The 26,148-nt window shown below is 37.9% G+C and overlaps 1 protein-coding gene across 5 annotated transcripts in view; it reads right to left on the reverse strand.

The window, feature by feature from the left end:
* SDG37 (SET domain group 37) overlaps window positions 1-26,148 on the reverse strand; it is a 344,199-nt gene that overhangs the window by 95,431 nt on the left and 222,620 nt on the right. For all 5 annotated transcript variants that reach the window (XM_089431018.1, XM_089431023.1, XM_089431004.1 and 2 more), the window contains 4 exons: window positions 14,807-14,897; window positions 14,501-14,623; window positions 13,888-13,994; window positions 13,693-13,762 (listed from right to left, as the gene is read on the reverse strand). In XM_089431018.1, the coding sequence (XP_089287144.1) occupies window positions 13,693-13,762; window positions 13,888-13,994; window positions 14,501-14,623; window positions 14,807-14,897 (391 nt within the window). The remainder of the gene's footprint in view (window positions 1-13,692; window positions 13,763-13,887; window positions 13,995-14,500; window positions 14,624-14,806; window positions 14,898-26,148) is intronic.

The following is a 26,148-nucleotide window of genomic DNA, read 5'->3' on the forward strand; positions in this document are numbered from 1 at the left end:
TGTAAAGGTAGATATTGAGAAAGTATCAACAATAGGCAAGGATTGGTGGCCAGGGGCCAAAATCATTTGCAAAAAGGATTGTTGTTCCCCAGTTGAGAGGGCAATGTAACTATAGAACAAGGTGGTTTTAGTGAATTTTTGTGGTTCAGGAGAAATTGGGTATACTAGATCCTTTTAGATTAGCTCTAGGGTCACCTCCAAGATTTTGGCTCCAGTGGAAGATATAAAAGAGTTTTTTCTTATTAACATAAGTTGCAGCTAGCCATGAAATAAATTCGGGAAAGTGATATACAAAGGGTGCAATTTGGTAATATAGCTAGGAGTTGACTACTTTGAAAGGGTCCTCTCCCCTAAGCTGGCGGCCATACATGTCGAACCAGAGGTCCGACAAGTGGTAGGGGCAAGATGGGTCGAAGATTTGTGCCTTTGTGTCCATCTATGGCTCCATTTAGGACGAAGGCTTGGCTTCTCGAGCCTTAAGTGTCTTTGGGGTTGGTTTCTTCATTTTGAGCATTGAGACAAAAATTACAGGAAGAAAGCTGATGGGTTACCTAGTTGATCAAGTGAGAATTGGTAGAACGGCATTGGCGAGAGCTCTGGAGCAGTCCAATGGATGAATGGTGTCGCAGACCAATTGAACAGTGGCAGAAGTTTGGTTGCAAGAAGAATGAACTTGAATTCAAATGGTTAAGAGTGTAGAGTCATTATGGGCGGAGGGGAACAGTCATCTGACATCAGATGAGGTCATGAGGGAGGGACATGTGGCGGAAGATGATTGGAAGGGTGACAGGTGGACCATGGAAGGGGTACTTTATCTAAGGGTCGGTCAGGAGGAGATGAACGACAATCCGCCCTGAGACCTACTCAGTCTTTAACAAAAACCCATTTCCTTGTTTTTTCTCTTGTTCCACTGTTGCGCCCGCCCAGTGAAAGATTTTCTGATGCGGTCTTTTGCCTAGAGACCTTAGTGTACTGCAAACACCAATTTTTTTTCCATTTTGGCCAATCTAAACTGATCTATCAATACTTGCACCCGAGATGTCAAATGAAACCCTTCAACACCCATACAAAAGAGTATGACTGATAACAACATCGGCTCCAATTGGGGCAGTGCGTTGCAAGCAATGCATTTAGAACCTGCAGATTAGTGCCTTACCCATTAGGCATGGAGTCATTTTATTCAGGTACACATAAAGCAAAACAGAAGCAGTAAGAACATAAAACATTATTGGTATGTACAATGGCTCACCGATATATACAATGGGTGAAAATGGACCTCTTTAATGCTGAAAATAGAGCTTGAGAAACTACCCATTCATAGGCAGTTCAAGCACCTCACCATCCAAGTTTTCCAGTAAGAAGGTGTTGTTTCCTTTTTCTTCATATATCTTGAAAGGTCCAAACCATAAGGGATTGTTGACACCTAATCTTCATGATTGGGGGAATATTGTGTAAATAAATAAATTAGGAATGTGAACAGTCATCGGGAGATGAACTGAACAATCACTCCTATTGTATATAACAATGACCTACCTATGGAATAAAGAATGAATCAGATGTTTGTTTTGTGGTGTTACTGCCTGGCCTGACATGGTATCAGAGCCAACCCTTTTTTTAAGCTGTTGTAACTCCCTATCTCCTCTCCATATAGCTGAGCAGCTCCTCCATAAAATTAGCTGCTCCTGACATGGTAGCTGCCCCACTGCCCTCCACTATTCAGCGCTATCCATCCTGTCTGACTGTCCAAACGTTTCAAAAAAAAAAAGGGCGCTGTCCTGACAAGCACTGTCCTATGCGTTAAGTTTTTTTGAATTACCCTGAAATGCCTTGACTTGCGCCTGCTGCCTCCATTGCATGAATTGATTCCCTATTCTGATACCAGGAGCAGTGTTAGCCTTAGGTCCTATGCTGGAGTGTCAGGCCCGTTTTGCTTTGCAATTCAGAGCTGTAAACCTGACGTGACACACATGGGCAGCGAGAAGACTATCTTGTCGGTGTTTGCTAGACGCTGTCACATGAATTGCTTCACCTGATTACTCTGTCCTCCATTATTGGTTCTCTTGTGCTGTCGGCGTCCACGCTTTCAGCCTTCTATCCAACCCTGTGTCGGTTTTTTTTTTTCTTCAGTGTGCTCCAAGGCGACTGGATCTTCCTTTATCTGTTGAGTCGGTTGGATTTCCAGGTTCTGTTGATAGAACCTACAGCGAGCGGGAGATGTCTTGTTCTTGCGGACCCTGGTGACCGCTTCTACCTTGAACGTGGACTTCTGCAATGAAAATCCGCTACGATCCTTCAGAGTCGAGCATTAATTGAATGCTTTCCTGACGTGTATGATAAATATAACTTCGGCGCCGTTGGATTTAGATAAGGGGCGAAAGTTTTTACGGATAGGTTTTTGCGGGGAGGCGTGGTTTGTCCTCGGAGACCATTGGTAGCAAGTTAAATCTCCACTCAAAATGCCCCGAGTTCGATTCACCGCAAGGCAGAGGCACACAGCGATTCAGTCCATCGGAGGTTACAGTGATTCGAAGGCCTGAAAGCTCCTGTCAGAGAACTATTGGCACCGCCCGGACGAGTGGTATACGTTTGCATAACGTTTGGTAACGATGTCCATAACGTTTGGTATTGAACCGCTTGTCGCTGTATATGTCGTGTTGTTGTTTGACACAGCGTTTGAGTTTTGAATATTGAATGCGTTTGAATTATTGGACGTTGTTTGAATATTGATGTTGTCCCATTGAACTGTGCTGAATGGTTCTAACGCTGTCCAGTTTTCCTGTTTTAATGCTATATGGTATTGAACTGTGCGGTTGAAATGGTATTTGAACTTCGGCTTTACTGAGTGATATACACCGCTTATGAACTGCATTTGAATCCTTTGTTGACTTTATATGTGCGTGGAGCTCTTGCTTAAAAGAAAAAAAAAAGGGAGGTGATATGGAAATATTATATGAGGATGTTTTCTTATAGACATTAGAGGGATTTGAAGAAAACATAGTGCATAAAGTATTTGAAATATTTTTGCCCTTTTGAGTACAATTTCACTGTATATCAGCAGAGGTATTTTTTCTATCAGCAGAAGTATTTTTTTTTACAGAATGCATTCAATCATCTCTATGGTAGGAATAGTTCTCACTGGCAAGGAGAACTATCCTGAATGGTCCCGGATGATAAAACACACCCTCATCTTCAATGAGTTGTGGAAAGGAGTGTGTGTCGGAGAAGGAGACAATGACCTTGTACAGCCTATTTCAGACAAAGAGCTCGTCATTTGGGAAAACAAGAACAGCAAAGCCTATGCATTACTCGCAGCATCTGTAAATGAAGAGGTGAGTCGTCATATTTCATCATATTCAACTGCCTTTGAAGCCTTACAAAAGCTGAAAAAACTCTATGATTCACATTCTGCACTTGAAGTTGTTCAGCTCATGATTAAACTCTTCACTCTTGAACTGAAAAATAATGATCCTCTTGCTCTTGCATCTGAAGTAAAGTCTATAATGCATGATATCAAATCCACTAAGGTTGAGCTGGATATCCCTCTTATTGCTTTCCTCAAGGCACTCTATCCTACTTACTCCAATTATCTTGAGTCTTTACAAGCAAACGGAAATCTTAAAGATATAACCTTTGACTCTCTTGTGAAAAAGTTTGCTGAAAGAGAGAAAGCCTTTGGAAAGAAGACAACCCCTGAATCTTCTGAAGAGACTGTGTGCCTTGCTCATAAAGAAAAGCATCCTACTCAAGATTCTACAAGAGGAAGAGGTGGACGAAGAGGAAGAGGAAGATATTTCAGAGGCAGGGGGGCAGACATTCTCAAGGAGAAAAGGCAGACTTACACTGCATTCGCTGCAAAAGAAATGGATCACATGATGCCTCTACATGCAAGCTACCATGGGACAAAATTGAGCAGAAAAGAAACCAACAGAAAGGTAAAACTGATGATACAGACAAAGGTAAAGCACCTGAATCCGCTCACTATATTGAGGCACAATGTAACATTGGAGTAAATGAAGATTTGTTTAATGCTTCACTTGCTTCTTCGAAAAATGATTGGTTGCTTGATTCAGGAGCAACCTGTCACATGACTCATAGAAAAGATTTTTTTGAAGATTTCACTGATAATGTTGATGGAGCAGTATACTTTGTAGATCAGTCAAAAATCAAGCCATCAGGGCTTGGCACAATCAGGCTTAAACTGCCTGGTCTTCCAGACTTTCTTCTGGATCATGTTCTATATCTCCCACAGCTCAAGAGAAACTCGCTATCCTTGGTCCACATCCGCCAGCAAGGTCACTCCATTCATATGTTTGATGGCAAGCTTGAGGTAAGAAAAGCTTCTGACCACTCACTTGTCCTGAGGGGAATAGAAGAAGAAAGGCTTCTCAAACTGCAAGGAACCTCTGCTCATGCACAACATTTCTCATATATTTCTCATCATGAAGAAGGTACACTTCCATCAAGTTTATTATGGCATGCTAGATTTGGACATTTAAACTATGACAGTCTTCGCTTATTGAAGAAAAATGGTGTTGCTAGTTTGCCTACAATTCCTAGGAAACATAAGCAATGTGATGCTTGCATTCTAGGAAAGCATAGCAAACAATCTTTTCATGATTCACATTCAAGAGCACATAGGAAGCTTGAACTCATTCATTCAGATTTATGTGGTCCAATGCCTGTTCCTTCTGCAAATGGAAATAAATATATCATGACATTTATTGATGATTACACCAGAATGTGTTGGGTTTATTTATTGAAGAACAAATCTGATGCCTTTCAAAAATTCAAGAATTTTCATAAATGGATTGAAAATGATGCACAATCTCATATTGGATCTATTCGCACTGATAATGGAAAAGAATATACATCAAATGAATTTGAAAACTATCTTCGCCAACATGGGATCAAACATCAAACAATTGTGCCTTATAATCCCCAACAGAATGGTGTCGCTGAAAGAATGAATAGAACAATCTTGAATATGGTACAATCCATGCTTTTCTTCAAAAATGTAAAGATAATGTTTTGGGCTGATGCCGTTCTATGTGCTGCATATATAAAGAATAGATGTCCATCTAATGCTATAAGAAACAAGACTCCTTATGAATTATGGTATGGACATGTTCCTTCGGTAAAACATCTCAGGATCTTTGGTTCCACCTATTATGCTTTGATACCAAAGGTACATAGAAACAAACTTGGTGCTAGAAGTCGTAAGTGTATCTTCCTGGGGTATTCAACAACCTCCAAAGCATACCGCCTCTATGATGAAGTAAATAAAAAGTTTGTTGTATCTAGAGATGTAATTTTTCTTGAATCATCCAAATCTGACAATGTTGTTGAGCGGCAACTTGATCGCTTGGATAGATTTGCAAAAACGAAATCATTTCAAGAATTTGATAATCAGATTCCACATCTTGAAGGGGGGATTCCTATACTAGATCAACATGTGGAATCTTCTTTTGAAGGACACTCTCCCCCGACTGAAACTCCAACAACGGATGATGCTTTAAGTGATGTAATTGATAGAATTGGGAGACTCAATCTTGATTCAGTCCCAACTCAATCAACATAGCAGCCTAGACCATCTCAGAAAGGTCCCCCAAAGTCGTTGACAAAGACACTTGAAAGTGTTCATCCTAATGAAATTGGAAAAACAGGAACCAGAAATTCAAACCGAAAAAATGGAGGTGATGTAGATGACTCTAATTCACCTGTTGATATGGATGTTTCTTATGATTGTGAATTGAACTTGTCTACAGATTTTGAACCAACTTCCTTTAAAGAAGCTTCTTCTCATGATGAATGGAAAGAAGCGATGCAAAAGGAGTATGATGCCCTCATAAAGAACGGCACTTGGAAGCTAGTTGATCCTCCATTTGGAACCAAACCAATTGGCTGCAAGTGGGTCTAAAAGAACAAGTACAAAGCTGATGGCTCACTTAACAAGCACAAAGCTAGGCTTGTGGCAAAAGGTTTTGCACAGAAGGAAGGGGTCGATTATGAGGAAACTTTTGCCCCCACAGCAAAATGGGCCACCATCCGGACACTCTTTGCACTAGCAGCTCAGAACGGTTGGAAAGTCCATCAAATGGATGTAAAAACTGCCTTCTTGAATGGAGATCTAAAAGAGAATGTTTTTATGTCCCAGCCTAAAGGATTTGCTGTGAAAGGACATGAACATAAAGTATGCAAACTTGTGAAGTCCTTGTATGGCCTCAAACAAGCACCACGAGCCTGGTATGAAAAACTAACTGAGCATCTTCTGAAACTCAACTTCAATCATTTTGATCTTGATGATGCAACTTTATTTATCAAGAAAGTTGGCAAAACAATTGTATATCTTGTGGTATATGTAGATGATCTTTTAATGACAGGGAACAATGAAAGCTACATTGCATCTATAAAGAAGGAATTGGGGAAAAGTTTTGAAATCACTGATTTGGGCTATGTTCATTACTATCTTGGCATTGAATTAACCCAACATCCAAAGTCCATATTTCTTTCTCAAAAGAAATACATTGGAGATTTGTTGAACAGGTTTGGCATGACAGAGTGCAATCCTCTTACTACTCTAATGGAACAAAACTTAAAGCTCACATATATTGAAGGAAAGGAATTTGAGGATGCAACAAAGTATAGACAGCTTGTAGGAAGTCTCATCTACCTCACTACTACCAAACCAGACATTTCATTTGTTGTTGGAATTCTCTCCAGGTTTATGCAAAAGCCTTGTGAGGGACATTGGTCTGCTGCAAAAAAAGTTCTAAGTTACTTGAAGGGAACTCAAGACCTTGGAATCAAGTATACACAAGTGGACAACTTCAGCTTGATTGGATACTCTGATTCAGACTTCGATGGAGACAAAGAAACTAGGGTATCTACTTCAGGATATGCTATGAGTCTTGGATAAGGAGCTGTCTCCTGGAGATCACGCAAACAATCAGTTCCAGCAGATTCCACAACAGAAGCAGAATACGTGGCAGCAACTGAAGCAACGAAAGAAATTGTGTGACTCAGGAAAATTCTTGAAGATTTGCAGGTAAAACAAGTACAATCAACTCCACTCATGATTGACAACACCTCTGCAATAAAGTTGGCCAAGAACCCAAAGTTCCATGATCGAACAAAGCATATCAATACTAAATATCATCTGATTCGACATCATGTTGAGGCCAAAACAATCCATCTCCGTCATTGTTCCACAAATGAGCAAATTGCAGACATCTTCAACAAAGCACTTGGAAGGGAAAAGCTTGAACGATTCAGAATGATGCTTGGACTCACCAACATCCCTTCAGATTAAGGGGGGGAATGTTGACACCTAATCTTCATGATTGGGGGAATATTGTGTAAATAAATAAATTAGGAATGTGATCAGTCATCGGGAGATGCACTGAACAATCACTCCTATTGTATATAACAATGACCTACCTATGGAATAAAGAATGAATCAGTTGTTTGTTTTGTGGAGTTACTGCCTAGCCTGACAGGGATCAAACTTCCCATGCTTTCCCTTGTCCTTTCTTCTAGCATCCCATCTGAGTACCAAATCTCCTGGATGTAAGGATCTGTTCCTTACCTTTTTTGTCAAAAAGAGCCTTCATCTTTTCCTGATATTTAATCAGATTCTGAGTTACTTGCCCTTTGTTTTCTTGTAGTTCTACTAGCTGATTTATTCTCCTAGTCAGAGAATTTGGCTCCTCCTCAACATCCTGTAGAATTTTAGCCACTGGCATGGCTAGTTGGACAGGGAAAATTGCAGCCTTTCCATACACCAACTCAAAAGGAGACTTCCCAGTTGACCTCTTGGTAGTAACTCTGTTAGCCCACAAAGCAAACTTCAGTTGTGAATCCCAGTGTCTCTGATTTTCTGATATGGTCTTTTTCAAAATCCTCACAAGAGTTTTGTTTGAAGATTCAGTCAATCCATTTCCTTGTGGATAGCAAGTGGTGGAGTGCCCCACGATTATGTTATTCTTTTGGCATAAAGTAATAAACTTGGCTGAATTAAATACCTTAGCGTTATCAGTGATAATCTTCCTTGGACAGCCAAATCTAGCAAGGATATTCTCCTCCATGAACTTGATGACCACTGCATCGGTTGCATTTCTAGCTGGGATGGCCTCCACCCATTTTGTGAAGTAATCAGTGGTTGTAAGTATCCATTTGTGTTGACCATTGGATGGTGGGTGTATTTCTCCAATGAAGTCTAGCCCCCATTGTCTAAAGGGTTCTTCTACAAAAACAAGGATCAAGGGGAGGGGTGCCAACCTCTGCTTCTCTGCAAAAATATGACATTTCTCACAAGCCCTAACATATGTATGAACCTCACTGAATAATTTAGGCCAATAGAAACCAGCTTTTAGAATCTTATGCTCTGTGGCTCTCCCGCTGTAATTTCCCCCACAGACACAGTGATGGAATTCATCAATTACTCTAGGAATCTCCTCTTCTACCAGACATAATAGTAAGATCCCCATCGAGTCCTTCGAGTATGGTTGGCCATTTGAAACAACAAATTTCTAAGCTTGTAGCCTCATGGCCCTATATATTAACTTTTTTCAAAATTCAATGGACAGTTCAGAAAGAGTAAATAATGGACAAGATACTTATACCAATGTGTGACTAAGTATTTCATCTGGATCCTTGAACCTATCTCCTTGGACCAACATTATTCTTCCCGTTTGCATGAGTGGAGAAGGCGGTAGGTTCATTTCCATTGGAAGGGTTATCTCTCTCCATCATCCTAGCCTCCTCTTGAGTGCATCTAGCCAATAACTCATCGAAGCAAGGGATCCTGTCATTGTTGAGAATGGTGGTGGTAAATACATCCCATGGTCTTGAAAGACCTCAAAGTGCAATGAGAGTGAGCTCCCTGTCTGTAATAACTAATCCAATAGATAGTAGGTCATTCTTGATTTGAGTTATTCTCATGAAGTAGGATTGAACAGATTTCCCTTTATCCATCTTGATATCTACATTGTTCACTTTCAACATCCCATCCAGCTTATCGTAAATCTCCTTAGATGTTCCCAGATCAGAAATATAGGCAACCAAATTATTTTCAATGGAGTCTTCACCTTTTCTATACTTTGTCTTAAGAGCAATCGGTGCATTTGAAGGAGGATCCACCACTTTTCCCTGCACATAGTCCAATGCTTCATGCTCCTCTAAAGTCAAATCCAAAGTCATCTTCCATGCATGATGGTCAAATTTGTCATTGAGCTTGCCCTCAGTCTCCAACTAAGATGTAGATGCCATGGAGACTTGTCCAGTAGTCTTGTCCAACAGATCTCTTAGTGATTTCTTTTTTCTCTCTTGCTTGGGCTTTGTCTTAACCTGGGCTCTGATTCCATGTTGATTTTAGTTAACAATGGTATGTTCTATGCATAGCACAATTACTTCAATGTCCTTTTAGCAACCCAATGACAATTTCTAATTTAGTTTCTAATAGAAATCACATTAACCATAAATCACATTGATAGTAATTGTAGATAGAACATGAACAATAAAATGGAGAAGACAACCCAAGACAAGAGAACACCATATTTGTCAAATGCCAGGGAAAAACCCCAACATGGGGAAACCTTTGGTCAATTCTTATTATTATTATATCAAATGTTCAGCACAGAGAGAGAGTACAATAAAGCCAAAATTGACTTTCCAAATGATGATCAAAGCAACCCTGTCAAATCTGAAATTTTCGTGCAGTAGTGAGCAGCCCTAACCCGAAAGTCAATGTTGGTCAAAGCAGCATCAAACCGTCCATAATGCAGCTCAGTCACTCCAGCCAAACTCAGCCTTCTTAGGTGGTCAAAGTCAGCCCAAAATAGCCATGAAAACAACAATCAAACTTGGTCAAAATTTTCACTTTAAGCCTGTCGACAACCCTGTGATTAGCGCAGTCAACATGCCCAGAAAACCTTGGTTTGTGTGCCAAACAATGCGGCCTGCCCAAACAAAAAGATTCCCACAAAAATCGTAGTCAAACTTGGTTAACGTTGGTCAAATCTTGCAACAGATTTGAAATTCGGCCTCTAAAATTCATCCTGAAATTCGTCCTTTGTTGCCACACGAGTGAGGAAAAGAGATGCCCAAAAGTTGTACAAACCATTCAAATGAGGAGAGAAAAGAAGAAGTTGAGTTGATGAGGTGCCAAATCAGTTTGGAGGTCTCTCTTATTTATACAAGTCGTTGGGGCTCAAGAGACATGTCCATTGGGCTTCATGAGCCTACGTGATGATGTGGCCAACCTTGACAATTTTCACATGAGTGGGCTTGACCTCAAAAACATATTTCCCCTTGTCCAAATTTGATGATCTTTAGGTCGATATTGGTCCTCTCGAAAAGAGGAATTCAATGCAATAATCATCTCCATCATGCGAGATGTCCTAAGTGGAATTTCGCCCTAGTTGCCAATTTTAACAGCTTCTATTGCATAGCTTTATTATTTTGAACTAAGGGTTGGCTTGTAACCGCTTATCTTGATTAATGCTCAAAATTAAACTTGTTTTAGGGCTTGTAGACTAACTTTAATTTGTAAAAGTGACGAATAGACCTCAAATATATAGAGGAACCCTCACTTGTCATTATTCATCATCACACTTGAGATTTTGAATTTCCATTCTAGGTCATGATTTAGCTAGTCTTATTCGCTACTTGTGGAGATGTGATTTTTATGGAGCATGCTATTGGAGATTCACTTGTATATTCAATGTTTTTTTGGGATTGAAAGGTCTCTTCATGGAAGAATTGTAAGTTTATTGTTGACTTTTCATTTTTTTACATGTAACTGAATTAATGCTAGAGTTTTCTATGACCCATGACTAAGGGCATAATATTTGTTGGAATTCTTAGTTAAATTTTGCATGTTAAATATTTCTTCCTTGAAATCCATATGAAAAATCCTAGTGTGCATCTTCTATTTAATTTCTCCCCTTGCAAAAAAGAAAGATAGGGTTTTATAAAATCAAAAATTGTTCTCTCCCCTTACTCCAATCATTTGTCATTTATCTTTTAAATTTTTCCCTAAAACTCCATCACCCAAGTAGGATTAGGCACTACTGAATTTTGTGTTGATCAAGAGCCTCCAAAAAGTAAATGTTTCTCTTTTCCTTATCTTTCTTGGGCCTTCAAGGAAAGCAACTAGGGCATTTTCCTAGGACCAAATTGATTCTAGCCATTGAGGGTGTATGTCGATAGGTTAAAAACCAAAGATTTATCTCCCTAATCATTTCTAACACAAAACCTAGCTTTGTTGATGGTAAATCTTCCCCTAGGAGGGTTGATGTCATCATTTCTAGACAATTTTGTGCCTAACCCTAACCCAAGCAAAGCTTCAACTTGAGGCCTATTTTGAGGGTTTGCTTTATTCCTTCGTTGATCTAGTATTCTAGCAAACCCTTTCTTTGACTTTCATATGTCTAGGTATTCCATTTTTGTTGTATATCAAGAAACCCTAGTTTATAGAAGTCTCAATCTAGTCTAAGTGCTTGATACATTTCTCCTTTATCAAGAGGAATTGAGCCTTGTCCATCATAGAGTGTTTTTACCTAGTCTATATTTTCATAACCTTCAGTTGTGAACGAGTACCCTTATAGGTGAGTACTGGGAAGCCTCCCTTGTCGTGAAATTCTACTAAAGAGAAAAAGGAAGTGAGTTGAGGTGATAGTGGCAATCTCCCACGTTGTTGCTACAGGGTTTGGCCCTTGCCTTGTGAATCCTCTCACAAGGCCTACTAGACTTTGCAGCAACAATGCTCTTGATTAAATGCTAGTTCCATACCCTCGTACATGATAGAATCCAATGAAATGTTACAACTCCTTGATCCTGAAATCTTGGAAATTGTTAAGTCCATTGATTTTGTAGTGGGATTTGAAATTCTAGTTTCTCCATATGAAATCCAATGAAGTTGGAACCACTATCAAACATCCTGAAACAATTAATGGTAATTTTAAAAATTTAGCTAAATGGATAATGTTACCATTAATTGCATAGAATTAGTAGGGCCCTAGCGCTGAAAATTAGGCTTCCCCACTCAAATTATTGTTTTCAAGAAAAATTCAGAGGCAACGGCCAGCACTTTTGGGGGGGGTCCACAAACACCCCTTTTGGGGAGACGCACCCCCCACATTGGGGAAAAATTTCACCTTCTGTCTCCCCATGTTTCCCCAAAAGTAGGATGCGGGGAAACATTTCCCTAGGCATTCCCCTGTCCCAAGAGCATGGGAGACATGAGGAGCATACCCACCATCCTAGGGGACATATCCCTATGGAAGAATGGTAAATGGTGTATGCCAATATGCGGTCTTTGAAGTTTGTATTCATGCTATATTTCTTCTTTGTAAAATTATTGAGCAGTAAAATTTGAACGTTTGTATTGAGGGCAGTAAAATCTATTTTGTAAAGGGGGTCTTAGAGTATAAAGTTAACATTCCGATCATATTTATATTATGAGTCACATTATATGCCAGCACAAATACAGTTAAAACTTTTCACTAATGGTTTACATAAACGTGTCATTTCATATGAAAACATATTTTTGACATTATAATAATTTTTTAAAACACCATTACATTCCATATGTTTGTTGTCACCAGCACGGACCAGTGAGAACTATGTGGCATTGATGATTGCAGATGTAACCCCACATGAAGCATCGAAGTTGGAACATCAAGGTTCACCTTCCATCAAGGATTCAGATCTATCCTTCACATCAGAAATACGCAATGGTACATTAACCAATACTGCTATAGTAGCCTGTAGCCTATAGCTTGGTAGTTTGGTAGCTCAAGTTGCTTTACCATAATGTTTTCCTTGACCTATTAACTCTCCTAAATCTTCTTTGCTGTAGAGCTGTTCCTTCAACACTAAGATTCAGGTGTTATAATATTGGCTGTATCCGTGGGCTCAGTGGGAGGTGCTTGATCTTCTGAAGGAGACACATCATTGCTATCCTTTTCATTTTATTAAACTTCAGCAGACAGCTGTGATTGCTTTCCTAACAATTGTTGGCTTAGCGGGAATTGGTATTGGATTTTTCATTATAGGCCTATAAAACTTGTGAACGAACATGTTTTTTATATGTTTTGTAGGCCTATAACAACAAAACCGATAGGACATCCTACAAAACTTGTAAAAAACATATTTAATACAACATGTTTATTACATGTTTTGTAAGCCTATAACAACAAAGCCAGTACCAACTCCTGCCAAGCCGACAATAATCAAGAACACAAACACAACCCTCAAACATGTTTTTAACTTTTTTATAGGCTTTATCATTATAGGTCTACAAGACATGTAAAAAAACATGTCTGAGGGTTCTGCTTCTGTCATGATTATTGATGGCTTGACAGGAGTTGGTATCGACATTGTCATTACAGGCCTACAAAACCTGTAAAAGCATGTCCACTGCTACAAATGTAATGTTAGTTGTGGTTAGCGATTATGTGTTTTAACCACTTAACCACTTAGGGATATTATAAACTGTACTGAGATAATATGTAATCAGTGAGAGATATACTGTTGTAACATTAACAATAGAAAGCTATATTTTACTCTCCACCATCAGCTGTCAGAATGTGTGCACCCTAAATTCTTACACAGTATAAGAAAGGAAGTGAACATTTTATCATATTTGATCAAATATTAAAGGAATCCAAGCATGAGTAGAATAAATTTTACTCTCGTAGGCTGGAATTGTTAGACGGCAATACTTGAGAGCTTGCTTCCAGTCACCTAACTCCATGCATATCTGTAAAAAAAGAAGCAGAAAAAAATAACGTATATAATAACTTTTTATACTAAAGTTATGTTTCCAATTACAGTACCAATTTCAAGAAAAACCATGCAAAACTAATTTCAAAGCTAGCTGAGCACCTTCAAGAGTGTATCCCTAGTTCTCATCAGTATGACTGAATAAGGATGCCATAGCCGAGTTTGAAGTTGATGAGTTTGTTCATACAAACTTCTTGCTTCAGAATAATCTTATATCATTTAAGGATACTCACAACACGTCCAGGAATATATTTTACGCAAGCAACAAAATAAAAGCGAGATACACAAATAAGAAGAGAAGCACTAAACTATATAATGTAAAAAACATCAATCAATTCATAACCCAGATCTATAAGTATGTCACATAAACTAATTTAACAAATAGTTGAAGAAGTATAGTTAAGTCGCAGGATTTTGAACATCCTACAGGCTTCTTTAACATATTGTAAGTCGGAACTAATCAGTAGAAATCAGGTAAGAGCTAAACATGATCATTAGAAAGCACCTTATGACTCCAGAGTTGCTGATGACCTACTAAGCTATTTGTCTAGTCAAAGAAGAAATCTCAACGTTTCACAAATGGGCTATGCTTATCCCATTTCTGGAAAAAGGCATCTTATTCTTATCGTCGGCACAAAAATTCAACCATATGCTTTTGTATGTAATAGATAAAAAAAAACTAAGAAATACTATATTTTCCACTTCCTAAGGATACTTCCAGAAGATAGCAATTTTGAGGCCTCCTTTCCAAGTTTATCAACTTTTCTTGCTTGCTTCTTTGTATCTTCTTCATTTCGTCGACAGCCACATAACTGGCATACTAAACTGTTAGCATCATCTGGAAAACCAATTTCACACCATCAGAACACCATTACCCCTGAAAAATTTTAAAACTAGAGTCTAGATGACAGTAAAGAAAATATGTAGAAATGCCTCCACTATGAAACCAAAGAACCAAAAAGCTTAAAGAACTCTCATTATCATATTTTTACTTCATCCATGGATATATGGGGAAACTTACCAAGATCATGCAGCAAAAAACCCTCACAGTGATCACTAGAGCATCGAAAACCTTCTAGAATAGCATCTTCGTGAAGGCCATCAGGAGTATCCTTTTAATGATATATCAGCAAAGGGATACTTTAGTTAGAAAATCTGAACAATTGATATTCTTAAAGGGCTGGAAATATGTCCAAGAACATGGGAAATAGCAATTTCCATGCATGCGATCCATTTGTTGGTACAATATTTATGATAAAACTATAAAACATGAGAAATTTAACTTCTTAGGAAAGTGATTCCAACATTCAAACTTATTCATTAATAATACCACACAGTTGACCATAACTACCAATAAGAAACACAACTGTAAGTTAAAATAATACATTTTCCAATGAACCTCCATATGCAATTACCTCGTACGGGATGATTAAAGTTGCATATGGATTGCAGATATGACAAAGCATATGAAATTTGTATGACTGCAGACAACAAAGAGTATAGAATTTTGAGCAATTGAATTTAATTCGGAATCATATGAATTGTTGCTTCATGCGATTGACAACTGATGGTGCAAGAAGCGGTTGTACAACAAATACTGTTTGGAATTTCCACTCTACGGATGGCAATGATTTAAATTAGTTTAAAATCATATGAATGGATAATTGTGTACAAACTATGTATAAATGACACAATATATGCGTTGTAGAATTAACCCATGATTGTCAATGGTTTTGGTAGCAAATGGAATAAACAGTTCCTGTTTATTATTGAGATTAACAAAATATTTCTGCAATTACATATTAAAATATGGAGTAATAGATGATTGATATGAATTAATGATGCTTACAATAAGTGTCGTGATGATATACTTATATGCATGGACTGGTCATGAGGTGAAGGGGTGTGTGATCATTCATTTTTTAATAATAATAATATCATTATTATTACAACAGCTCTTACAAAAACCAAAAGTAGATTTAATCTAAAATTTAAAATTTGATAACTAGTGAAAAACATGTAACTGGGAAATCTGGAAAGATGCATAGACTAATAAGTGTTGAAAAGTAAATAGGTTAGGTTTTCAAGATGACATGTGTAATTGTGATTTTATGTAATTGATGAAAAGAAAAACAAATAGAATTATTATTATGCTTGTCTCATGGGTTTCATGAGCAAGGAATTTTATTTTAGTAATGGCTCCCATTGTGAGCCCTTAGGATTAAGTCATCTAGTCATAAAAGTCAAATTGAGTCTATGTCATGTATGAAGGACCCTTCTTGGGCATATAACACTTGTGTATGAGTCATTAGAATGTTAGCCTCACTCTCATGTGATCAAAACAATTAAATTAATTAAAATCAAGAAAGTTGGATTTAATCCTACCTTTCTAGATTGAGTTTGTTCCTCATGGTTAGGAGTCAGTTTAGGCTTAGTTGGTTGAGAGATTCTCTCCAACTAGTTAGGCTCCTAGATTAGTGTTTGGTTGAGATATTTTCTCAACCATAGTGTCCAAGATAGACGTACTATCTTGAGACAAACTTCCTCATGTATTTATTTGTACTATTATCATTATTTGTAATTTACATTGAGAATGTGAGGAATACATCTAGGCTGAGGCCTTTTCCGCCATGTCTGGTTTTTTTATGTCTCTGATATTTTTATATATGCTTATTTGATCTCCTTCATATTTGATATTTTTATAGAAATGTCTAGTAGCCCTCCAAGACCAAGCACAAGCATTAACCTCAAGTTGGCTTCAAAATAAAATTAATTGTCTCCCCAACAGTCACATCGGCTCACTTGCACTCATGTCGGTTCATAAACAGTGGCAAACAACTATAAATAGCTAGCTTGGGTTCCATTTTCAATGCAGAATTTCAGAGAAGCATCTTCCGTAGGGGTCTGCGGTTAAAAAGTGTGATGTACAGCAGGTCATTTCAGCGTAGGTTTGCAATAGAAAAAGGTCATTACAGCGAAGGAAAAATAATATCAACCGAGCTCCTTTTCAAATCTGTTTTGAGTTGTTCTTCCTCTGCACGTGTGAGGAAGTAAGAGTTCTGTTGCAGCAGAAGGAACCTAAAGGAATTACAGTCCTATTGAGCAGCCGAATTAGGGCAAGGTTAAGAGAAAGCCATGGTAAACTAGAAGGAATCACCAAGCAAGTAAGGTCTAATTCAAGCAGGCCGAAACTAGGGATGGTCTGAAGCAGCCGAAGTTGAAGAGAAGTCGAGAAGAAGGAAGAAGCCGAAGGTTGACTCAAGGAAGAAGGACTTCATCAAAAAAGCTTTGTCTTGGTCTTGGAGAGGCAAATAGGTCAAGGGTCTTGGTCTTGGTATTCGTCAATTGGAATCTCTATAAGGAGAAGACTTTGTTCGGGTTTTCCTCTCAAAGAGTGAGAGGATTTGGCCCTAACTGATAGCCTATATTCTGTCTCTTGTCTTTTTATGGTTTATGCATTGGTAGTTGCTTGATGAAGAAGAACATTAATAACCTAAGTAAAAGAAGATCCTAATCTAAAGAAATAAAAAGCACTCACAAGCAATTACTAAACCCAGATCTATAGAAGAGACCTTTGCTCCCACAGCAAAGTATACCACGATCTGATCTCTGATATCTCTGGCAGCGTCAATGGGATGGAAGGTACATCAAATGGATGTCAAAACAGCATTCTTGAATGGTACCATAGATGACGAAGTCTACATAGAACAACCATTGGGATTCGAGATAAAATATAGAGAAACACATGTTTGCAGATTGAAGAAGGCACTTTACGGCCTCAAGCAAGCTCCTAGGGCATGCTATGCCAGAATGGATCCATACATGCAAGGGTTGGTTCTCAGGAAAAGCATGGCAGATCCCAATCTCTATATCAAAGTAGAGAATGATGAGCCTGTCATCATTCTATTATATGTAGATGATCTTCTAATAACTGGTACAAAGAAAAGAATTCAAGAGTATAATAAAATGTTGACAGCCGAATTCGATATGAAGGACCTAGGACTTATGTATTACTATCTGGGACTGGGAGTTTGGCAGGTGTTATCACTCCGTAATTTCCCAAGGGTGTGAGAGAAACCTAGAGGTAACCACAAAACCACTTTAAAAGTTGGGATCTAGCCCTTCCAGCTTCAGAGAGGGATCTCTCTATATGATTTAGATTTGTTGACTTAAGATATTAGGCTAGTTATGAGTTATGAGTTTGATTTTTTCAAAGGTTTGGTTGAAACTGCAAGGACAATCCATTGGGCATGGAATCAACGAGTCTTGGGTGATTAAATACAAGAATTGCAGAGTAGATGTAATAGGGAAAGGTAGGCAAGCTTTTGGATCTTTAGAGCATTTATGGAATGAATGGGATGAAAAGATTTAGATTCAATTAAACATAGAGCATACTAGGATGAATTCTATATTTAATATCAGTGTGAAAACATAGATATTGTTTATAAGCCACAGCAGAGTGTATTCAAACAAATTCAGCCCTTAATCTTCTTTAAACAATAAAGACAAAAAGAACATATGGAACACTGAAAAATTAACAATTTTACAAGAGAGGAAACTTTTGCAATTCCCTGACACATGAATCTCGGAACAACTTTCTATATTAATGAAATGATCACTTCAGTACATGCACATCTTTACATCAAGGATCTACTTTCTTCACATGAGTTCCAACCCTTTGTACTTCAAATTATGAAGTATTTATACAAATTCATCAAAATATATTGATTTAAATTATCAAGATTTTCCTTACAAAATATCCTAAAAAACTGTTTACAAAAATAGTATAGAAATATAGGCAAATAAAACTGTTGTAGCTCTCTGGCACTATCTTTGAGGATTCTGGTGTTGACTTGGCCTGAAAAGATGTTGCTTTGCTATTGAAGATCAACACCTGTTTTACCCAAGCAGTTGGCATAGTTTATCCCATCTGTCTTCATTTGGGGTGGAGAATTTGATTAACCTTCTATAGGATTCATCCATATTAGTATATTTCTGGAAGGTGGGCTTAATTACAAACAAATATTTTATCTCATGTTTGATAAACAAATTGAATTTCAAACCTTCCATGAAAGCTTTTCCTGTGATAGTTACCTTGATGGTGGAAAAATTTGATTTATCTCTGGCTATGGAGTATAATTCCTGTTGATAATCATCTAATTGAACCAATTTATCTCCAATTCCTTTCAAATCTGGCAGCCCATTTTGATTCAATACATTGAATTCTCTATGGAACTTCTGAATGTTGTCCTCCAAGTTATGGCATTTGTTTTCTAATTGTAACATCAAGTTCCTTTTTGTAAGGACTCTTCTCACCTCAAGGATTGTTTCTATCCTGTCTAAAATCTCAAATTCCTATAGTTCCTCCTTTTTCTTTGAATTTAGAATCCTTATTAGGGCAGTGGCTTCACCTGGTTTCTGTCCCAAACTTTCTTTTATTTCTTCAATAACTTCTTTTGATCTCTGCAATAATTCCTCCTGCTCGAAAATTATCTCGATGGAAGGCCAAATTTCAATCGCTTCATTGATTTCCACCCAAACGTTCTCCTTTGCCTGTGCAATTGTCTAGACCATGGTAGATTCATTCTCTAACTGTTCAACTCTCTGAGTTAACCTGTGAGTCTTTTGAAGCTCTGCCATGTACAAATTATCAATCTTTAATTTATGCACTTGGAGATTATTTAGCTGACCTTTCACCTTCTCAATCTCCTGCCCTCTGATAGACAGGTCCTCCATTGTTTTGACTAATTCTCCAGATGAGTCTGTAGACTGTGCTCCAACTGTTATGGTTGCTGAAGTGGAAGCTACAGTTGTTGATGTACCTACAATCGGGACTGTTGTGAGTGGAATGACTGCTAACTGTGTTAATTGTTCTTTCTCCTTTAGCAGTTTTTCCATTTCAGCCTCCACCTCTTTAATTTGCCCATTTTTCTCAATAATAATCTTGGACATGTCTTCTTTCTCTTTATCTAGTTCTCCAACTTCCTTGGTTTGTCGATCTTTAGTGGATGGAAGCTAGAGTTGCTTCTTTAAAGCTGCAATGTCAGCATGCTTTCATCCAATAGTTTCCTCTACAGCTTTCACATTACTGGGATCATATCCCAGTTTGATTACTAGATCCTCTAAAGACTTAATCTTAGTGTCTTTAGCTAAACAGTATATCTTTTCTAATTTGAGTTGGGACTGAATGTTGTTGATTGAAGCTTGTATCCTGGAAGTTGCCATTGCTAAGTTTCTCAAGGTTGAGTACAGCATCTCACCTGTTTGTTTGTGTAAGTCCATATTATCAATGGGATGGATTTGATCAACAATGAAAGAAAAGATAGCTTTCTTGTAATCATCTGGATGTTTTGGGAAAAGGAACCTCAGCCTGGAGGAAGGTTATCTACATTTTTCCATTCTCTATGTCAAAGGCAGAGAGAAGCCTATGTTGTGAGGATGTTGTCTGTTTCCAAAATTGAGAATAGGGAGTAGCTTCTAGAATCTCATTTTTCTTCTTAATTTCCTTATACTTGGCAAATATGTTTGGTTTAGCTTGGTCATGAATCAATTCTCCTGACTGAGATGTGTCTAGTGGATCTTGGGAAGCTGAAGATGATGGAGATCTTATGAAAATATCTTTGTTCCTGGCACAAGTATAAGGGCATGTCAAAACTATAGTGTACTGTATATTTTCCTCTTGAAAGGATTATTCTGATAGATTGGTCTTCTGTCTCTTCTTGTAAATTTGAAACTATTTCCCCTCAATTTCTATTACTGAAGGGGAAACATCCTCCCTTACTCTTTTTTCCTGCTTCTCCTATGGTGTTTGAGTTTGTGATGTCGTTGTAGAGAGTACATGTACTTCTGCCTCCTACAAAGTATTTTCCTGCCATTGATATTGATTCATATATTTTTCTACTTCTAGCCTCGGAGTATGAGTGTAGTGAGTAGTCTTCTGCTCTACTCTTAGTTTTGAAATTATTCCCAAAGGGTCATATGACCATGTGAAGCAGTTTAAAATTCATCTGCTTGAGGAGAAGATCTGCTTCTTTGGTTGTTGTCTTGGTATTACAAATAAAAGGCCCAACCTATGTTTTAATCTTGAATTGAGATTTCGTCTTGGCTGCCACAAAGTGCAGGTCATCCATATTAATCATTTGTCAAATATATTCTAGTGAAAAAAATCTCATGGGAACAAATTTGGGCAACCTGTATGGAGGCAATTCGCACCTAGACACTTTGATCTTAGTGTAATTTTGGTACTGGTACCAGTCACTTGTCTTTGTTTGCTCACTTAGATGTAGAAATCTTTTTATCTCAAGAACTATCATTGGTTCAGCATCACTATTCAATACGCAAGCAACTGTATACAAGAACTGGTCTACATAATCACTGAAGGTGAATTCATGGGTATGCTTCCTTACCAAGGAAGTCCAATGAATCTCAAACTGGGCATTCCCTTGTTCATCCAACTTTTGTAATCGAAATTGAAACTGGTCTGCGGGATGGAACAAAAACAAATACTCTAAAACTGAAGCATACTTAAAAACCCCTTCTGTAGAAAACTTTAGGAATTGTTCATGGATGGCATCTACTAGGAATTCACTGTAATTGAAGATGACTGAGGGCTTTTCACCTATTGAGAAAATTGATAAAAACCCTATGATGGCTTCATCAACCCATTGATCGGATTGATAGCCCAATAAACAAGAAACTATTGAGATAATTTGCTTTGTCATTTCAGGGAACATGGAGGATGGATAAGGAGGATTTTTCTTAGGCAATTGGACATCCTCAAGTAGAAATGTCTCAAAGATTTTGGCTCTGTGAGGAAAAGTGAGGTTTTGGTAGAGTTCCATGAGGGAATCTACTGAAAAGGGTTTCAAAGAGGTAGAATTTTGAATCTAAAGCATTTGGCTTATGGAATCAACGGTAATTGTGAAAAGAATATCATTGTTTTGGGCTACAATTGCTCGTTGACTGGGTATATACCTGAAATGGCACCATGCAACAAATTCTGGAAAGTGATAGGTCTGAGGAAAAACAAATTGGGGTAGGAAGGAGTCCCACAGATTCAATTCGTCGTTGAGGTCAAGGAATTTTTGCTTTAACGAGTTGTGGAGTTTGTAGAGGTCAAACTCACAACTGGTCTCATAAATTTTATAATGTTCATCGACTAATGGTTGATGGTCTAAGTCAATTACAGGGGGCAGCAAGGAGTTTTCAACTGTAGATTTGGATTTACCTTTAGAAGACATGGTGGAAAGGAAAGAAACAAATGTTGTAATTACCTGGGAAGTTGGTCAAATGACACTAGTGGCTCGATGACTGGTAGCAGTAACAGGTCGATTTGTTGATTGGTTGTGGTGGCAGTCTGGTTTGTTGACTGGTTGCAGTAATAGTAGCAAGTTCACTGTCGCAGGATTTGCAGCGGGGTCGCAGAAGGAAAGTTGACTGAACGGGGTTTTGGTGATTTTATTGGTCAGATCACTTATCGTTGGATGATTATCCATTTAACGGGATAAATTCATTAATCTGGGAACGGTTAGGTGTTAAAACAATTATATCACAAGCGCAGGGATGCGCCATTTGGTCGGGCGGAGTCGGATGGGATGTGACAGCAGCAAGAGCGGAGTGGATGGGATGTGCCATGTGGCGTGACGGGATGGAGTGGAACAAGAAGTGGAGTCAACAGTCACTTTCTAGGCGGGAAGAGGGAAAAGTTCATTTTGGAGGAGGGGGGGTAAGTGGTAAGCAGTTTTAGGCGGGGAGGCCGAAGTCTGCGAGGGAGCGCCACATAGCAAATGATGGATTTAGGGAATCAACTTTTCGGACCCCCCCCCCTCTTGATTAATTGTCGGAGGGGCGGGGGGGGTCAGAAGTGATCACCCGTCGTTGATCTGGGCGGGTGAGATCACGACCCTTGTTTATAACTCGACCTTATCACAAAACAACAAAGTGTCGTATCAACTGACTCTATTAACATTTAATCAGTCACGCCTAAATTGTGCGATTAACTAATTAAGAGCTTTATTAGACTAATCTAATCGCGCTCAAATAGTGCGATTAAATAATAAAACATATTTAATTAAATCAAATGTAGCATTTAAACTAGTTGCACATATTTTTATTTTCTAACGTTTGCTCATCAGATTTCTTTTATTTTTTAAACATATATTCAATTTTGAAATGATGTGGCATTTGAACTGGCTCAATTATTGGGGCTATTCTTCATTTTTTCATATTTTTATTCCTTTTGTTTTTCTTTTCATATATATATATATATATATATATATATATATATTCTATATCCCCTTTCTTTTCTTTTTTTTCCTTTTTTCTTTTCTTGGAAATAATTTGCAGAAAGAAACATTATTTACAATATCTCATAATATAAAAATCAACAGATAATCATCAGTTGATCCTATAAATTGTAACACCTTAACAGGGGCTCCAATGGGGATGGCATCCTGCCTGTAAGGTGTCAAGAACATTGTAGATCAGTAGCCTTTGTCCGTTGGGTGTTTTGTTCTTATTCAACAAATGAATTGATTACATGTTGTTATTATAAATGCTGGCAGCAACTCACCAGAAGCTTAGGGCGTTCTCTTCGGGTTTCAATTCCTGATGTTAGCCACCCACTCTTGCATTAAAATAGTAAAATGATATTTACTATGACTTGAATGAGAAACTTATCTATGCTGGAAGAAAATAGTGCTTGAGTAGTCCGCCATTGATAGGTCCTCCTTGCAATCCTTCTCCAGTCAAATCTTTCAGAGAGAATGCATTGTTGCCTCGGAAAGCTTAAATTTTATAGGGTCCCACAAACTATCAAATTTCTTATGCTTACCTTTTTCTTCATTTCTTGAGTCCCATCTCAACACAAGGTCATCTAGTTGGAAGTCATTTGCTTTGGTTCTTTTCATCTTTTTTATTTTGTCCCGAATTATCTGAGTTTCGTTGTAGATTTCATCCCTAGTTCGTTACAACTGTATTGTTTGATTCATCCTTCTCTGTACATCATTTGGCTCGACTTGTGATTCCTGCAATCATTTTAGCACAGGGATTCCCAGGGAAGTAGGAAAAATTGCATCTACACCATATGCTAATTGCTTCTTACTGCTAACTATGTTAGCCCATAGAGTATTAACCAACTTCTTGTGCCAGGATTTTTTATTTTCCTGCAACAGTTTCTTAATGATGTTGACTAAACTCTTATTAGAAGACTCAACCAACCCATTCCCTTGTGGGTAATAAGCAGTAGAGTGTCCTAACTTAATGTGATACTTGTGGCAAAAATCAATTATTCTCGTTGGCTTGAAAGCAGCAGCATTGTCAGTAATGATTTTATGTGGACATCCAAATCTGGCAAGAATATTACCTTCTAAAAACTGAATGATTACAATGTATGTAGCTTGTCTGGTTGGAATAGCCTCAATCCACTTAGTGAAGTAGTCAGTGGCTGTCAAAATCCATCTATGTTGAACTGAAGAGCTTGGATGGATTTCTCCAATAAAATCCAAACCCCATTGTTGAAAAGGAACCTCAACTGAAATGGGTTTCAAAGGTAGAGGCAAAAGCTTTCTCTTGCCTTCAAAGATTTGGCACTGATGGCATGTTGTAACTCTCTTATGAACATCTGCAAACAAGGTAGGCCAGTGAAAACCATCTCTCAGGATTTTGTTGGTTGTGGCATTCCAGTACAAACGTCCTCCACAGTCTCCTTGATGAAATTCTTCTATAGCCTCGTCTGCTTCATCCTTCAAAAAACAATTTAGCAAAATACCCCGAGCATCATTCCAATACACATTCTGATGTAAAATGCAGAATTTTCATAGATTTTAACTTGAGAAATCTAGCTTTTGTTTTTGTTAAACCAGGAGGAGCTTGTAAATTATGTAAAACAAAGATAATATCTACATAAAATGGCGAGGTAGCAAATGATTCTGATACCAGTGGAGTCGCCAGCTCTTCCTGTTCATCAAGTGCAACTATAAAATTTATGTCTAGTGCATGGAAATTTGACTCAACCATTAGCTTTGCCAATCCCTGACCTTTGATGAGCTTAGTAGGCCTTACTTCAATGTCATATTCTAGGATTACTGCAATCCATTTGCCTCTTTTCCCATCTAGATCAGTCTGAGTGAGGATATCTTTCACTACAACACTTGGAACAAATGCAATTATATGGGAATGGAGAATGTACACCCTAAAGTCTTTCAGTGCCTTTACTAGAGCAAAGGCTTGTTTTTCCATAATATTGTACTTTAAGGAGGCATCTCTCAAAGCTCTACTGAAGAAAGCTATAGGTTGTTCAAATCCTTCATTGTTTTTCTGCAACAGAACTGTTGCAATGGTGTGTTCAGATGCAAAAGAGAAAATCATGAAATCTTTAGTAAAATCAGGGCTAATTAAAACAGGAGCAGTTGTCAAAGCTACCTTTACTTCACTAAAATATTTTTTAGCCTCACTATTCATTTTATTTCAGTATCTTTCTTCAGCGTGTTTGTGATTTCTCTCAAGATCTTGGCCAGCTTTGGGATAAATATTCTTAGGAAATTGATCCTACCGATAAAAGAATGAACTTCTTTTTTGTTCCTGGGAGGATCAACCTTCATCATGGCTTCAACTCTATTACGGTCTATTATGATACCTTCTTTTGAAATAATATGGCCAACTAGCTTTCCTTCCTTTAAACCAAAAAGAGATTTTCTGGGGTTTAAGGAAATACCATATATACTACATTTTTCAAGAACTCTCCTCAAGTGTAGGAGGTGATCTTTCTTTATTTTGGAAAATACAGTAATATCATCTAGGTAAATTACAATGAACCTATCTTTCTCTTCAACAAATGCAATATCCATTGCTCTCTAAAAAGTGGCCCCTGCATTCATAAGGCCAAAAGGCATTTTTACATACATAAAGGTTCCCCAAGGTGTAGTAAAAGTTGTTTTATGTTGATCATCAAGATGTACCAAAATTTGGTTATATCCTGAGAAACCATCAGGAAAAGAAATTTTGCCGGAACCAACTACTTTCTGTAAGATATGATCCATTTTAAGTAGAGGGTGGTTGTCCTTGAGAGAAACTTTGTTCAGATTCCTGAAATCTACACAGGGTCTTATTTCTACTGTCTTCTTTCTTGTTGGCACTAGATTAGACACACATTTTGAAAATCTCAAGGTTACAATTGTTTTTTCATCAAACAGCTTTTTAACTTCCTTTTCTATCAAAAGTAACAGAACTGAATCTACCCTCCTTAATTTATGCTTGAAGGGTTTTTGGTCTTCTCTGATGGGAATAGTATGTTGCATGATACTGGTATCATGTGATTTCAGATCTTCATAGCTCCAAGCAAACACATCAGAAAATTCTTTTAAT

Source organism: Pinus tabuliformis, chromosome 6 (assembly GCF_031772625.1).
Source record: "Pinus tabuliformis cultivar Carrire ecotype Pingquan chromosome 6, CPIR1, whole genome shotgun sequence".
Taxonomy (NCBI): Eukaryota; Viridiplantae; Streptophyta; class Pinopsida; order Pinales; family Pinaceae; genus Pinus; species Pinus tabuliformis.